General features: G+C 53.0%; 1 protein-coding gene across 2 annotated transcripts; it reads right to left on the bottom strand.

The window, feature by feature from the left end:
- Positions 1 to 3420: 3420 nt before the first annotated feature.
- On the bottom strand, positions 3421 to 14955 carry ZNF518B (zinc finger protein 518B). Of its 2 annotated transcripts, XM_090267072.1 has the most exons (3): positions 14669 to 14955; positions 12812 to 12939; positions 3421 to 7268 (listed from the first exon to the last, which is right to left on the bottom strand). In XM_090267072.1, the coding sequence occupies exon 3, from the start codon at positions 7069 to 7071 to the stop codon at positions 3862 to 3864; it is 3210 nt and encodes a 1069-aa protein (XP_090123198.1). In that variant the 5' UTR covers positions 7072 to 7268; positions 12812 to 12939; positions 14669 to 14955; the 3' UTR covers positions 3421 to 3861. The 2 variants fall into 2 exon arrangements, with proteins under 2 accessions (XP_090123198.1, XP_090123200.1); XM_090267074.1 differs by lacking the exon at positions 12812 to 12939.
- Between the last annotated feature and the right edge of the window lie 91 nt (positions 14956 to 15046).

Below are 15046 nucleotides of genomic sequence, written 5' to 3'. Positions count from 1 at the left end.
CCTTCCTACCTCGTGGCCTCGAAGGCAGCTTCTCCCCTTGGCCCCTCTGGTGGTCCCTGCCCGACACCACCCCGTTCCCGCTTTTCCTGCCTTACCTGAGCTCTACCCCACCTTAAGTAAGCCGAGGTGACCACTTCCTAACATCTGTAGGACTAGAGGATAATGACTCATTTCGACTCAATGGCAGGCAGCCAAACTGCTGCGTTTAAGCCACTCCTGTCTCTGTTGCTTTCCTCGGGGTCTGCCTGTGATCATCCGAAGTCCCAGCCTCTCCCCTGACTCCTTGGGTGCTGAGAACGCGAGGAGGGAGCTAACCCCTCCCAATGCCCACACCCGTCTGCCCACGTCCACGCATTCGATGTCATGTTTGGGTGCATGGCGCCCAGTGCAGCTATAGTGTCACGGGCCGGCAGGCTCCTCGTGGAGGGCTCCCCAGGCTAAGTGCCCCAGACTGGTCTGATGCAGCCACGGCCCCCGGTGCGAAAGCTGCCACCGCTGCCCAGAGCAGCCCGCCGTGGGGTTCAGCCAGAGTAAGCTGGCCTCACCTCGGGGCTAAGCAGCAGGGCGCCCCATCCTTAACTGACCCTGGAGAGGGGCGAGGCACCTGCGTGCGGGGATGCCGGCCTGACCTGACGTGGTCCGGACAAGCGCCACACAAGGCACGCTGTGCCATCAACAGTCACGTGCCTAACCTTTGAAATGAAAGGGCAGACACAATTTGCAGTTACTTTATTTAACAAAATTTATAAATGTGTTTCAAAAACAGAGCAGCAGGCACACAAACTGTTAACACAGGACCTCTAATAACAGAACAGGGTATGCAATGGTTTATTTCGTTTCGCTCATGTTGACACTGACAGATTCAAATATTGGAGAGGCCGAGCAGCATTGCATGTTCATTCTCTGGGACGGCCTCTGCAGGAGGGCCCAGAGCAGGAGGGACGGGCTTGTGAGGTTCACACGCTGTGTTCGGTTTAGGTCAACAGCACTTGGCTCGTCAGAGGGGCTCACAACACTGTCTGGGGCTGGGGATAAAACTCTTGAGTAAAGTTAACCTATCAGTCACTTTTTAAAAACCTGCACTCTGTCATATCATAAACATAACAAGAGCATCTCATTTCTGCTCCCCCCAAAGAACATCTACTTTAAAAAATAAGCATGAAATGATTTCATTAGTAAGTGCAATTAATAGAATTTAGTGAGTACAGGTCCTTCAAATTTATTAACAAACAGTACACAAATACTGCACACAGTTCTGCTACCTTCTCCAGTTTTGTTAGAAACGAGGACACGGCTCGCTTCCTGACACTTCCTGTGCGCTCGGGACCAGGCGAGAGCCGCCTCTGCTTTCTCTTCTTACGACCCCGGAGCCCTCTCCCTCCTGTAACACGTGCTGTAATTCCAAAGACCCCCCAAAGCTTAGCTACATATCCTACCCACGGAAGTTAGCTCTGTACAAGCACACGGACTGTTCTAGGTAATACTTGAAAAAGAGTTGACGCTGCAAAGTGTAAATATTTCATGTTGACACCGAATACTCTGACCTGTCCTGGTCATCTCTCCTGAAAAGCCAAGGTCGAAGCTTTCAGGGAAGATGCTACTAAGTAGTGAGGTATAGGAGGGGGAAAAATCACAGCCTTTTCTCCTCCTCCTGGTACTATCTCGGGAGGCTCCTTTCCTGTCGGGGGGCTACAAACCCACCCCCGGATAAAGCTGCAGAGTGGTCTCCTTATGTAGTGAAGGAGCCCACAAGCTCCATTTCCAAGCAGCACCGACTGGAAATGCGTGGGGACCAAATACTGTCACGGAAGGGTCTGCGGGACGTCCACTCCCGTTTGTTCATACGGATCAGACCCACGCTCACTGTGCTTTCATTTTCTAAAAGTGAGACCAGACTATTATAAAAAGGTACTTCCAAAATAAATTATTTCTAGAATACAAAACGTTTTATATTTTCTAACCCATCTAATTTCATTATAAAATAGGAAATCAGAAAATTAGCTACTAGGTTTCATATGGTAAAAAATACTGATATGTGTACATTCCCATATATACACATATAAAAATCCAAAACTTCAATTTTAACAAAAACCAACCAATTAATCAACTCAATGATCATGTCCCGAGTTACACGAGACACGTTAACTACCTGTAATGAGAAACGACTACAAAGAATTGCAATCCCACCTATCAGGGGATGATCTCAGACTTCCCCATGGGGCGGGGTGGAGTCTCTTGACTACCCGGCCCAGCAGAACCGCACCCAGAGGTGGCGCCGCAGTGGCACCCACTACACTGGCCCAGACCTTAAGGCAGGCAGTGCCCGTGGCGAGCAGCTCTCAGGTGCTGGGCTGCCTTGCGGCCGAGCCACTGGTGTTCCGCACGGTGGCCAGAGCCCAGCTGAGTGGGGCAGGGAGGACTAGGATGCAGTCCCAGCCCCACTGGCCAGTCGGCAGTCTGCCCAAGAGGCCCCGCAGTGCAGAGGGCCGGCTTCTTCCAACGCACGCCCGGTGCAGTGCGGCGCAGCATATGGGCCCTGACAGAGATCTGGTGGGGGCAGGGCAGCAGGAGTGTCCTGGAGTTGCTTCCCAGGAGAGCAAGCAACAGACAGGGAGAGCGTGACCGCCGCCGAGGCCAATCAGAAGGGGGTTGTTACTCTATGAAAACCTGGGATAGTGTTGCTGTAACCTTATCAAAGATGGCGGGCCATTTCCACTTGGTTGATCACTGCCCGTTTTTAGTCTTTTCATGAGGGAGAACTTCATTGGGCCTCAAAGGCACAGAAGGGAAGGGACAGGTGAGTGGGAAGTTATCTCATTCCACAGGTGGGCCTGTGCAGGGAAGTGGCACAGCCGAGGCGGCCATGTCCGTGAGCCAGGAGTGCCGGGCAGCATGCGGTCTTCACCCCATCTGTGGATGAGCCCCCAGATGAAAACTCCTCCACCTGAAGTCACAAGGGTCTCTACAACTCGACCTTGTGTTACCATTCACATTTTTAATTGGTTACTTTGTGAGAGGGGTAAGAGCCAACGGGAGACCTAATTTCAGATATTTTCCCTCTGTGACCATTTCCTTTACATTTTGCAAAAAGGCACATTCCCTCCCCAATCATCACAAACTGAGATGTTTTACTTAAAGGAACGTAAGAGTCTGGAAATGTTTTCTTCCTTCCCTAGCACCTGCTGCTGAAGGAGCAAATCCAGGCAAACCCTTACAATCACTCTCTCCAACGGCCACAAAGCACAGCTCCTGTGCTATAAAGAACACTTAGAAGGGTCAGAGAGGACTGAGGGGTTTAAAAGAATGGCCACTTTTCTGCCACCAAATTTAAGACAACAGCAGAAAATATAATTTCTGCCAGGTACCAAATATTCAGGAGACAAGTTAAAGCAAAAAAAAATAAAAAATAAAAAGGGAGGGTGCGCACCAAACATGGGTTTAATTCATCAGTAGCATTTTGTCATACGGACATGTGTGAAACACTCTCAACTCTCCCCTGAATGGATTACAAGAGCTTTGCGTTTACTCAGGGAAAGGGTACAAAACAGGAAAGTCTCAGATCCCACTGAAAATCTGCTGAGTTTCCCTTCTCTCCAGAAAAAGAGGATGTCCATGAATTTGTGCGTATACTCTGAGGCTTTGAATACCTTCCAAGTCCAGGTGACATATTCGGGTGGCTCCTGGCTCTCAACACTACTAACAAGGGATCTGAAGAGCTACCCACCCTCACGTTCCTGCGACCTGTGTTTCTCCTACTGAGTCAAGGACGGGAGGGAAAGCATGAAACAAACCGAAACCCAACCCTCACCAGAATAAACTAAATGTAAGAAAAACAATCTGCCTCAAACACCGATTTTGCACTCATTTGCCCTTGGAAGAAAGAATGTCCCAGTCTCTCGTTGCTTCTATCAGATGCCGTTGGCCGTGACTCATCCACTCCTCCTGGTCTTCGTACAGCCGACCACAGAACCAACACTTAAATGTGCACGGGGAGTCCTCAGGCAAGGAATCCACCACCTGGTAGTTGTTTTTATGGACCTTTTTAAGTTTCATTTTCAACATCATTTGCCTTTTTATTTGATTGGCTTCCTCCACGTTCTGGTAGGTCAACCGGACGTGATGTCTTCTGATGCCTAACTGACACCGGGTCCTCTCTGACAGGACGACTTTGAGGACATTGCCTTTGTACTTGTTTATGACCTTCATCACGTTGGTCACTTCCGGAGAGTCAACGTCAGGATGGTTTAGCACGATGACGGGCTGGTTCCGACGGGGGCACTTAATCAGCTGGTCTGGTTTAGCTGCTATGAGTCGAAGCTGTCTTGCAACTTGAAAAATCGAAGGATCCTTGAGACAGTGACTGGGATCGGCCTGAATTCTGCTTTTCCTCCTGGATGAATTCACTCGCTTGGCTTTATTTTTATTTATAGGAAGACTTCTGGAAAGCGCTCTCCCTTGTTTATTTGAGTCACTGCCTCCTTGCTGACTGTGCAGGGAGCCAGTTTTTTTCAGGGCGGCGCTACCAATGGTGCTCTCTTTTCTTGGTTTAGGCCGGAGGGGTGTGTCATGGCTGCGGGACATGTCTATTGGCCCACTCTCACTTGTCGAGGACTTCGAGTCTGTCTGTGTCACTGGGCAGAGTGGGATGGGTTTTATTAACTGCGTCTCAGTGCAAGGGATGCTGACGGGTGCTTCACACGTGGCCTCTATGATGTGGGCATCCTCGGAGGAATTGAGGACCCTCAACACTGCCCCTTTGGGGATCAACACTGGAGTGGCAACAGGAGCCTTCCTGGTTACTCGGCTTTCGGTTTTCCCATTGCTGCCTTCTACAAAGGGTGGATACCCCTGCCGCCCTCTAATACCGCCATCATCCTGAGGTTTTGAGGGAGTGCCTGTGGAACAGCCACTGCCAGTAAATGATGTATTAATCTCTTGAATACCTTCAGGGGTAGCTTTCGAAGTTACCTTCGATGCCTGCCCTACAGGACGACGGTGTGCATTATTTGCAGCCACAGATGAAGGCTTGCCACAGGATTCAATTAACTGAGCAATCTTTCTGCGCAGGAGTTCAATTGACTTTATTTTGGAAGTTGAACTATTCCACTTAATGCCCTCAGGGACGTCTTCAGATCCAGAGCTCAGAGAAAATACTGATGAGATGACTGGGCCATCAGAAGAGTCATCAGTCCTTTCAGAACTCCTTAATGCTAAGGGGCTGTCCCCAGGATGCTGAGCTCTGGTTCTGTCCTCTCCCGTTACGTTGATGTGCAAGTAGTCACTTTTACGCTGAGAGGAAACCTGGCCTTTGTTTGAAACTACCTTGTAGTCCTCAGTCTGGCTGTCTTTCAACTTCCTAGTAGACGGAACCATTCTTACAGGAATACTCATCTCACTTCTAGATTCCAAGGCATTTTTACTCGGGGGCGGAAAGCCCTTTTCTCCCGAGAAGGGAATGGCTGTGGGTGGTGCAAGAGGAAAACACGTCTGCGCGTCACGGTGCAGATGCGCCCCTCCTTCCGTGGAAGAGACAGCAGCTTTGTACGGAAAAGGGCTCGGCGCAGTGCGGAGACCACGTAACACACTGTTCTTCACGACGGACAACGGAGAGTGGTCGCGTAAGGCAGCGGGAGGGAGGGCGGTTCTCTGCGGGTGCACGGGACTCTTCGGCAAACCCTCAGCTCTAGCGGAGTTGAGAAAGGATTCCGCACAGCCGTACACACTCGGATTGGACATGAGCATGTCGTAAGACCGTATCCACTTCACATTTCTGACTTGTTTCTGACCTGACTGGAGGCTGGCAAGGCCCCCGAGTTCTCCTTCAATCACCAGGGACTTGGTCTGTTCTGCAGAAACCAGTTTTTCCTGTTCATGTGCACCCTTCTCTTTCGTCACACGCTCAGAGCGACCTCCATCACCCCCGGCGGCTTCTAGGCAATTATTTTCTTCCAGGGGAAATAGTTTCAGAACAAGCTGCTGGGTTCCGTTGACAACCTTCACGTCTATCAGCTGGGCTAAACAGTTTGAAGGGACGACGAGTTCGGCTGGAGCCACCACGGTCAGTGGCATTCCGGGCTGGACGGGCTCTGTGGCCGGTGATAGCACTTCCACCTCCACGCTTTTGTTCGCGAACCCACCGCCCTCGCTGGGCTCCAGCAGGGCCCCTTTCTTCGGGACGCACACCACGTCCTTCTGGCGTTCCTTCAGTTCGGGCACCAGCGTGACGCTGTGCATCTTGTCTTTGTTCGTCTGTAGGGAGAACCGTGAAAGCTGCTCTGACAACTTGCTCTGCGGGGCGGAGCCTGGACTGGAGGCTTTCAAAAGCTCTGCGCTTTGTTTCGACGTGCCGGCCCTCTTCGGCTCCAGCCTGCTGACGGCTTTGGGCGGCCGTGTTTCGCCGGCCTTCTCGTGAACCCTCTTCCTGTGCTTGACGATGTAATCGTTCCTAACGGCGCCGTAGTCACAGTACTCGCAGCGGTAAGGGAATATGCCCGTGTGTTTGACCAAGTGCCTCTGGAACTCCCCCTTCGTGTAGGAGATGTGGCTGCAGTGAGCGCAGATGAACTTAATCTCTTCGTGCTGAAGCATGTGCTTCCTGTGCTGCAGAGGGTCCTTCGTAGAAAAGCGACACTTGTCACAATAGTACTTGCCTGGTTTAAAGTTCCTTACCTTAAACTTGTTATTGCTGGGACTTGCGATGGCGTCAGCTTTACTTCCTACGTGAGCGGCACTGGGGTTCCCGTTCCCGAAAGGCAGGTGGGGAGAGGCCGCCCCGAGGCTGCACTGGAAGCACACAAACCTGTCCTCCTTCTGGCTCGGCCCCGGGCCCTTCCTCAAATCCTGCAGCGGGACCTGGTGAACGCTTCTGCACTTGACACACGTGGCGGAGGTCATCGTGGCAGCCCCTGCCTCTGAGCCCCGGTACAAAGGAGTCTGAGTGTCCTGTCTGTCCGGCCGAGTGGCTCTGTTAGTGTTAGGCTGTCTGGGCGACATAGTCAAAGGACTGCGCCCGTCATTCACCTGTGAGCTGAACAACTGCTGCCCCGTATCCTTCATCCTCCTTACGTGCATTTCTTAAGAGAGTCCACTGGGGTCCAGAAAGACTTCGCATGATAGAATCCTTCAGAGGCAGCCTTCAGCGAACGATGGTCGGCGGACATGCAGGTCCTTCCCGGCAGCACACCGAGCTGTCTTGTTTTAAATACCATCACACAGGTGCACGGTCCCCAAACACGACTGCTGCCGATTCTCTGGTGTTCCAGGCAGCACTAAAGGAGAAGAAGAAACCGGAGGGCTTGATGAACACATGAACATAAAGGTTAGCAGAGCTATTTCCAAACTTGCCCTGTATTTCAGTGACCTTGGGAATTTATGCTAAATCTCAACATATTATCTTAGACACACGTCGATAACACATTAATACAACCAAGCAGGAAAAATAAGAAACATAAACTAAATGTTTTCAAACTTGTCCCTGCAGACCAACCATGAACATAAACAAGGAGCACGGAAATCCGAGCCGTCGTTCCGAGCGCCTCTGTCACCGAGCGCACCCTAGCAGCGTCACAGGCGTACCGCCCAGTCGCCTCACTCGCGGCCAGTGCAGGACGCTGCCATTCGGTTCTCACACGTGTGAGTCACCAGGCGGTGCGGCCAGGGCTTCGGCTCCGCTGTGCCCCGTTCCCACATTACAGCTCATGACCGGCTTGGGTCCCCAGGTGCACGCACGTGCTCCGTTTGCCCCCACAGCCGTGAGTCGATACTGACAGCATTAGGCAGCCACGTGTTCCTCCCTCAGCATCTCCCAGAGCCCCTATCGTGTGCCAGGCGCTGCTGTAAGTGTGCAAGGGCAGTGAGCAAAGCACACCAGCCCCTACCCTACTGAGGGTATGTGGGGGGGGGGGCAGGGGGACGACAGATAGTAGCTGGGAACAAAATACCATGAAGGGCGGCAGGGGGTAGAGAGAACGATGCGATCAAGCTGTGGGCTGGGCGTGGAGGTGGAACAGCAAAGGAGTCCTGATAGGTGGACATCTGAGCAGAGAGTCCAGGCGGCCAGGGAGTGAGCACACAGCTATTTGGGGGAAGCCGCTCCCAGCAGAGAAGCAGAGGTCTCCGGGACGTGGGCCTCGCGCCCCAGAGGGACAGGAAGGAGCCGGGTGGCGGAGGGAGGACAGAACGCCAGAGTCAGGGGGACTGGAGGCTGGCACAGGGCCACCGGACGCAGCCTTTCCCTCGGTGAGAAGGAAGCAGGGGAGGCCGCGGCAGCAGCCGACGTGACCCGGGCAGCGGTCCCAGTGCCGGCCTGCGGCGGCTGTGGGGAAAACAGTGGCAGCGGGGAGACCTGCTGGGCCACAGCAGTGGCCCGGACTGTGGCAGCGGAGGCACAGGTGTTCCTACGGCAAGTGCCACAGTGTAACAGCGACTACACCACCTAAGAATAGTTAATCGGCGTTCAACACACTTTCTTCCCCCAGAATTCACAATTAGGAGTCAGCACGAACTGCTGCAGCGTGGGACCTGTTCAAAGCCTTTATGACCTTAAAAATCCACTTCAATCTTTTGAGCTTCAGTTTTTTCATCTGGCAACGAGCACCAAGAATAGCTACCCAACCCCTCCCGCAGTGCGGGGCCCACGGGGACACCTCCGAGGTTTTGCGGGCCCGTCTAAGTGCAGAGAGGCGCTCCGAGGCACGCGGCGGCGCTGTGGCAGGGTCGGCAGCGTCCCCCACCACTCACAGGCCGGGCCCCACACAAGTATCTGAAAGGCCGGTCTGCGGGAGCAGGTCTCTCTGCAGGGGCAAGAGAAACAGCCACGCGTGCCCAGATCTAGCGCTTCCCTGCCCTTCCCCTGCATTTCTGGAAAACTTCCTAAGAACACACCAAACTGCGTACAGTTTTAGCTTCTTCTGGGATGTCACCTTTCCCTGTTGCTTTTGCAGAAGGTCGCTAACCTCCTCTCATGCACCCGAGCCCAGGTGGCATCGGGGGCTCCGTTGGGACAAGCGTGTATGTCACAGACGTCAAGCGCGCAGCGGCCCAGGCGCTGCCAGCCGCTGTCCCCGTCAAAGCTCGACCCCACACCCGAGGACAGGGTGCGTCGGACCGGCAAACCGATGACCATGGGCAAAGGCGCGGGCTTACTCCTGTTCTGTACAGGAAGTAGAGCTTCCCGGAGTCCCTAGGTGACTCAGTGGCGCAGCCAGAGCAGAGCGCCCCTGGGACTCCCACCCGACGAGGGCTGTCTGTTTCACCCGCTTGCGTACCTACGCTCGGCTAGGTGACTTCTAAGCCCAGTCTGGCCCTGCTGATCCCCGAAACCGCATTCTCATCGCCTAAGAATGCTAGCAACGCCAACAGCTCCCATCAGCGCTTGCGTCCTGTCACAACGGGGAACACCACAGCTGCAGCCGGAGCCCAGAAAACCGCCGGCCCCAAGAATGGAAGGCTGAAAGGGGACCCGAGTCCAGGGGTGCCCAAGTCTGGACAAGCCTGGGAAACACAGCTAAAACAGCCATTCCTGGGCTCCACCCCTTAGCTAGTGAAGGGCAATGGGGGGGGGGGGCGGGGGGCACACACACACATCTGTGGTTAGGGAAAGCGCGCCATGGAAGTCTGATGAGAGTTAGTGTAGAGGTCACGGGTTGGAACTGCCAGCGACATCTAAGCCCTTCAAACACCTTCGCCAGCTGACCACGCAGCCATAAATAAAACTCCTTCCTCTCCAGGCGGCAGATCTTATCACCACACAGTGCTCACCGCCAGGCACTGATCCTTCGCCGCCCACGGAGCCAGCCTCCCTGGTACTGGGTCCTGCCCTGGAGCTGCACGCGACTTAGTCCCTCCCGACGGACTAGCTGCTGCCTGCACCTCTCTTCCTCTACCCAGGCCTCGGTTCCCCGCTTTGGTCCAAGAGCTGCCTCTCTCTCAGCAACCAGCCTCATAACCCCCTAGTCCCAGCGAGAGGAGGGAGGGGAGAGAGAACAGGAGAGAGAGAGGGGACAGAACAGGCCTGCCTGGCAAAGCCGGCTCCCCGACTCTTCCCACTAACACTCAGCACGTGAACCCTAAGAAATGCTCCGATAAGTCATGTCATGGGGTGCCTCTGTTGGAAGCACCATCCAAACCAGGGTCCATTCGGGCATCTTCAGTTTCCTAGTGCCGTTCCTGGCCTCCGAGTCTTCAAATGTCACAGGTGTCAGTTCTGCCATTTTCCCCTCCAGGTCCTTTTAAAACTTAGGGGTCCCACTCCTCCTAAAACGAAAGACCTAACATCCTAAGCTACTGGACAATATGATCATGTACATTAGCAACAAGCGCAGAACGTCCTGAGGAAGCAAAATCCCTAGAGGTGAACCAAGCCACCTAGAGAGCCCGAGGAATGCCAAGTCCCCTGCAGGCGCTTCTGCAAAACCATCTCCGCAGTGACGCTGAAATAAAAGTCCCTGGGAACGAGGGCCAGGATGCAGCCTGCGGCCGTGACTGGCAAATACAGTTCACGGGGAAGGCCAGACGTCTAGGTCATGACTGCATGATGTCACCTGGTAGAAAGCATCTTCTGGGCTAGTGAACCATTCTCACAATAGTGCCACGCTTCTACATTGTCACTTTCCTTCCTGCCGGGCTTCTTTAAAACAAGACGACACATGCTCTTTGGCCTCAGCAACTTGAGTGGCTAGTCAAGGGGGGAACAGGTCTCAGATGTAACACTATATCAGAGGTAAAAGGACCAAATGGCACGGGGCAACATGGACGGCTGCGATTCCGCTACTTACTCGTGGGCGGTGCCCGAGGCCAGAGCAGCACCTGAGCAACGGGTGCTCCCCTCCCCCTGCCCAACCTTCCTCTGTCTGGTTCCCATTCAAGCACAACCAGCTGGGTCTTCCTGGCAAATGATGCCCAGCGGGCTGAAGGCCAGGGATTATATAACACACTGTGGCTAACGGGCCTGCGTGCATGCGTGTGCCTGACACTGAGAAGGCACCCAGTAAATGACTGTCACCACCGCTGTCGTCGCTCACCTGCCCTGCAAACTCACAACGCTGCGGCTGCCAACCCCCTGACCTCAACCTCCTAGGACTAGACACAAACCTCCTTTTAGATAAGTCAGGAAGGTTCTCAAACACAGAAGACACTTACTAACTTCTGACCCATGGAGCCGGCCACGTACAGGGAGACGCCCGTTTTGGAACAGCACACACACAGTGAGCTTCCCAACGCAGTCACCTGCCACGCCAGCCAGCCGCCCGCCACACGGTGTCACAAACGCGCTGCCTCCAGGTGGTCCCGTCTTCCCGGGAAGAGGCCCAAGTGCAGCATTGGCTGCTGATGACTTTCCTTTAGACTTTGAGCTCCCTTGCCCTGGTTTCTTAAAGATTTGCTACGGGGACACACGGGAAAAAAATACCAACTTCGTGAGAACCAGCTCAGTGATGCTGAGGGCTAAAAAAGCCAAAAGGCGTTGCATGCGTCAGTTGTTACTAAAAAGGAAGCAGCTGACTCCTCGATGCTGAAAACGACAAATGCTCCACAGAATTAATTAGAAGAGAAATCAGTACCATGGTGTTTGAAGTTTCCGATTCTGGGATCAGAGTACAGGGCTTTAAACGCCAGCCCCATCGCTCTAGGGGACCTGGGGCTCACTGTCCCATTCCACCTCTGTACCCACGCCTCACAGGGCTGTCGTGAGGATTAACTGTGATCATGGGACTAAAAGTGCTTAGATCTAAGTTACTCACACATCATAAATTGTTTAGAACATTTTCCACTTTTTAAAAATAAAGAAATAGGAGAAATGTCGTCGATCAAACGTAGTCAAAGGGGCTAAATAACAGGCTTCTCAGCGGCCCGGCTCTCTCCTGGACACATACCGAATCTCCCTTTGTAACCGTGGTTACCTTTGCTCAGCCATACGGCACAGAGGACAGCTTACCTCCGGGGCAGGCCCGCCCACCCTGCCTCACCGGCAAAGCGGCCGGCACGCGAGCTACGGCCCAGGGTTCTTCAGAAGCTGCTCACTAAGTTACCGTCTCCTCTGCGGGCATAGGGAAGTGCGCAGCGTCCCGGCGGCAGACAAATGGGCTTTCGCACTACAAGTCCACGTGAGCAGCCGGAACGGCAGCTGGCCGACCGCATCGTGTGCCCAGCACATGCATCACCATGTACGTTTCCGGCTGACAGATGCCCACCAGAGTCGGTGTCAGTTGGCCAGCTGCCTCCTTTGTGGACGGAAATTCTTTCACTGTGGCCCCTGCCTCGCCTGTCGCTGGGGCAAGGCTGCAGCCATGTGTTGCCCATGAAGAGCAAAGGGAAAGGAATTGAAGGTCTGTAGTGCAAACTCTGAACCTGTCCCTTCGCGGGGTCCTTAGGCAACTCATTTCTCCCTATTCACTGCCAGGCAAGGAAACAGACTTTGAGGTCTTCTAACTTAAGGGGTGATTCGGAGAAACACACTAGAAAATGTGGGCAAAGCACCCTGCCTGGTGGCAGAGGCGCTCAAAACTGTACCTGCCCTGGCTGTGTGGCTCAGTGGACTGAGCACTGGCCTGCAAACCAAAGGGTCGCAGGCTCGATTCCCAGTCGGGGCACAGGCCTGGGTTGTGGGCCGGGTTCCCAGCTGGGGGTGCTCAAGAAGCAACCACACATTGGTGTTTCTCTCCCTCCCTTCCCCTCCAAAATAAAAAATATATTTAAACAAACCAACCAAACAAAAACTGCATTTGTCCCTCTTGTGTATTTAGCCTTCGCAAAGGCCAGTCTGTTTTTAAACATTCTACCGCCAAGTGCCCAGAAGTGTGTAGACAGGTAATACCTGATCATGTAAACTCTTAGTGCGTCCCCGACAGGAACATGTTCAGGAAGAAACTTGAAGCTTGCCTCACTCAGCAAAAACTTTTTCAGATTACAAAGAATCAGAATTGAACTGAACGGTAAATGGATCTAAAGAAGGAAAAACAGCAATTAAGTCGTCATATTCTTCTCGCAAAACTACGTTACACTTGGAAATGACTGAAGTGCAAATTGGTGGCCATCCCGATGACAGAAATATTTCTGAATGCTGCCACAAACGCGCTCCCCTGGGATCCTGGCTCTCCTGGCACCAAGCGGTTCACTCGGAGCGCAGATCGGGGCGAAAGGCTGGACGAGAGCCCCCGTTCCGGTGCCTCTGCTGTCCAGGTGAGAAGCGCGACCGCGGACAAGCAATGACCTTGGGATGGCAAGAACGTGGTTCAAAGCCTGGCTTTCTGACTCAACAGCTGTGTGACACCGGACTTGGTAGCCTCTCTGAGCCTGAGTTTTCTCGTTTGTGAAATGGAAATAATGCCTAATCTGCATGGCTGATGTGAGGAAAAGGTAAATATACTAACAGTGGGTAACCTTATACTTGGCGATCAGTACGTGTGGTCAAGAAATGTGTCAACATATTTTGGGAAGACTCCTTGGAACACAGCAGAGTCCAGTAACCTCCGGAGAAGCAGAAAACTTGGCTTAACAAAGGGGCCTGACAACATCAAGGTTTACGGCCTGACGGCAGTTCTGTGGCCAGAGGGGAGGCTCTCCCTGCACTGCCCCCCCGTCTATAAGGGAGTTACTTTGGACTCCACTTGACAAATGCTGCTGAGCACATCAATTGAGACTACTTCAGAAAACAAAGCTGATATATAGTTAAAAAAGAAGTTTAAGGGGAAACCTTTCAAAAGAAAGAACAGGACCAATGTTGGAGTTCTTAAAGTCTAAAACTTATAGTTCTATGTGTAAAAAAATAAATGTTAAGTATGCTCTTGTTGGCATTAAAGAAATAGAACATAAAAAGCAGTGCAGTATTACAAGCAATATTACAAAATTCTGTTAAACACACCTAGTGACTTCAAGTCTCTAAAGGTGATAAAATTTTATATTTTCTTGTCTTTAGGAAAAATCAAAATTTCATAAACTGGATTAAAAGGGTATAATCAAACATAGCAGAAATCCCTCCCAGAAAACCAGTGATTATGAACCGTGCCTGCATTAGGGTGCCCACTTTTCATATGTCCAGGATGTTAAACTTGTTTTTTAAGGAGGCCCCTGGGATGGTTGGTCACCCTGTTACACGCCAGAATTACCCGGGAGGCCTGAAACTTAAGGCTGCCTGGGCCCCACTCTATGGTTCTGATGCGCAGCCAAGGTTGAGAACCCCCACCTGGCATGACAAGTGTGGAGGAGTGTGCAGGGGTGGCAAGAAGGTAACATCGTGTGCAGTCTTTGAGGTAACTAAGCCACCTGCAGGTGCCCGGGGGCAGGTCAAGGCCACTGCCTTGGACTACAGTGAGGTGACTAGGCAAGTGGGCTCTGGGTCCTCTCCTCGCTTACCTCGTGACCTTGGAAATATGGTCACTGGTGTTGTCAAGTGTGTAAGGACAGTAACCACTCTGTAGATCCTTAGAAACTTCAATGCTCCTGACACAGTGGCTGGTGCGGTGAGTACAATGAGCGCAGGCCAGGCCTGTGTCACCCCCACACCTGCTAGGGGCTGCTGTCCTTAAGGAGCGTTAACAGGAGGTGGAGAAAAGTGACTGCTACCCTGGCGACCCGATCAGGACGCTCAGTGGCTGGATGTGTTGGTCACTCTTAGAGCACCTTGGCCCAAGTCAGGCAGAAGGGTGCCTGCGGAGGCAGATTACTACATTACCTCAGCAGTCCTCCAAGTACACCTTCAGTCACCTTGTAAGACAACAGATCTGGAGAAGATCCTAGGCCAGAGCTGGTCAGCTGGTGTCTAATCTAAATCCTTTGTCTTCGGCTCCCCGCTGTGCTGGGCAGTTGTGACTTCTGGCCTGGAGCCGTGAGCTGCAGATGGGAGTCAGAAGCACAGCAGGTCGAAGGGGCTCTTCCTGGTCTTCTCAGGCACCCAGGCCCACGCAGCCCCTAATCCAGGCCCCTGCGTCCACACTCGGAACCCTGGGGCAGGCCGAGCAGCCCTGCAACGGAAGCCAGACACTTGCGCTGAAGTCCCAGGCCTGTGTAGCCTTGGTTTCTCCAGGCACTTTTCTTCCAGAAAAAAAGGGGG

Source organism: Furipterus horrens, unplaced genomic scaffold (assembly GCF_987537825.1).
Source record: "Furipterus horrens unplaced genomic scaffold, mFurHor1.1.pri manual_scaffold_2, whole genome shotgun sequence".
NCBI lineage: Eukaryota > Metazoa > Chordata > Mammalia > Chiroptera > Furipteridae > Furipterus > Furipterus horrens.
This window is presented reverse-complemented; position numbering and strand designations above follow the sequence as displayed.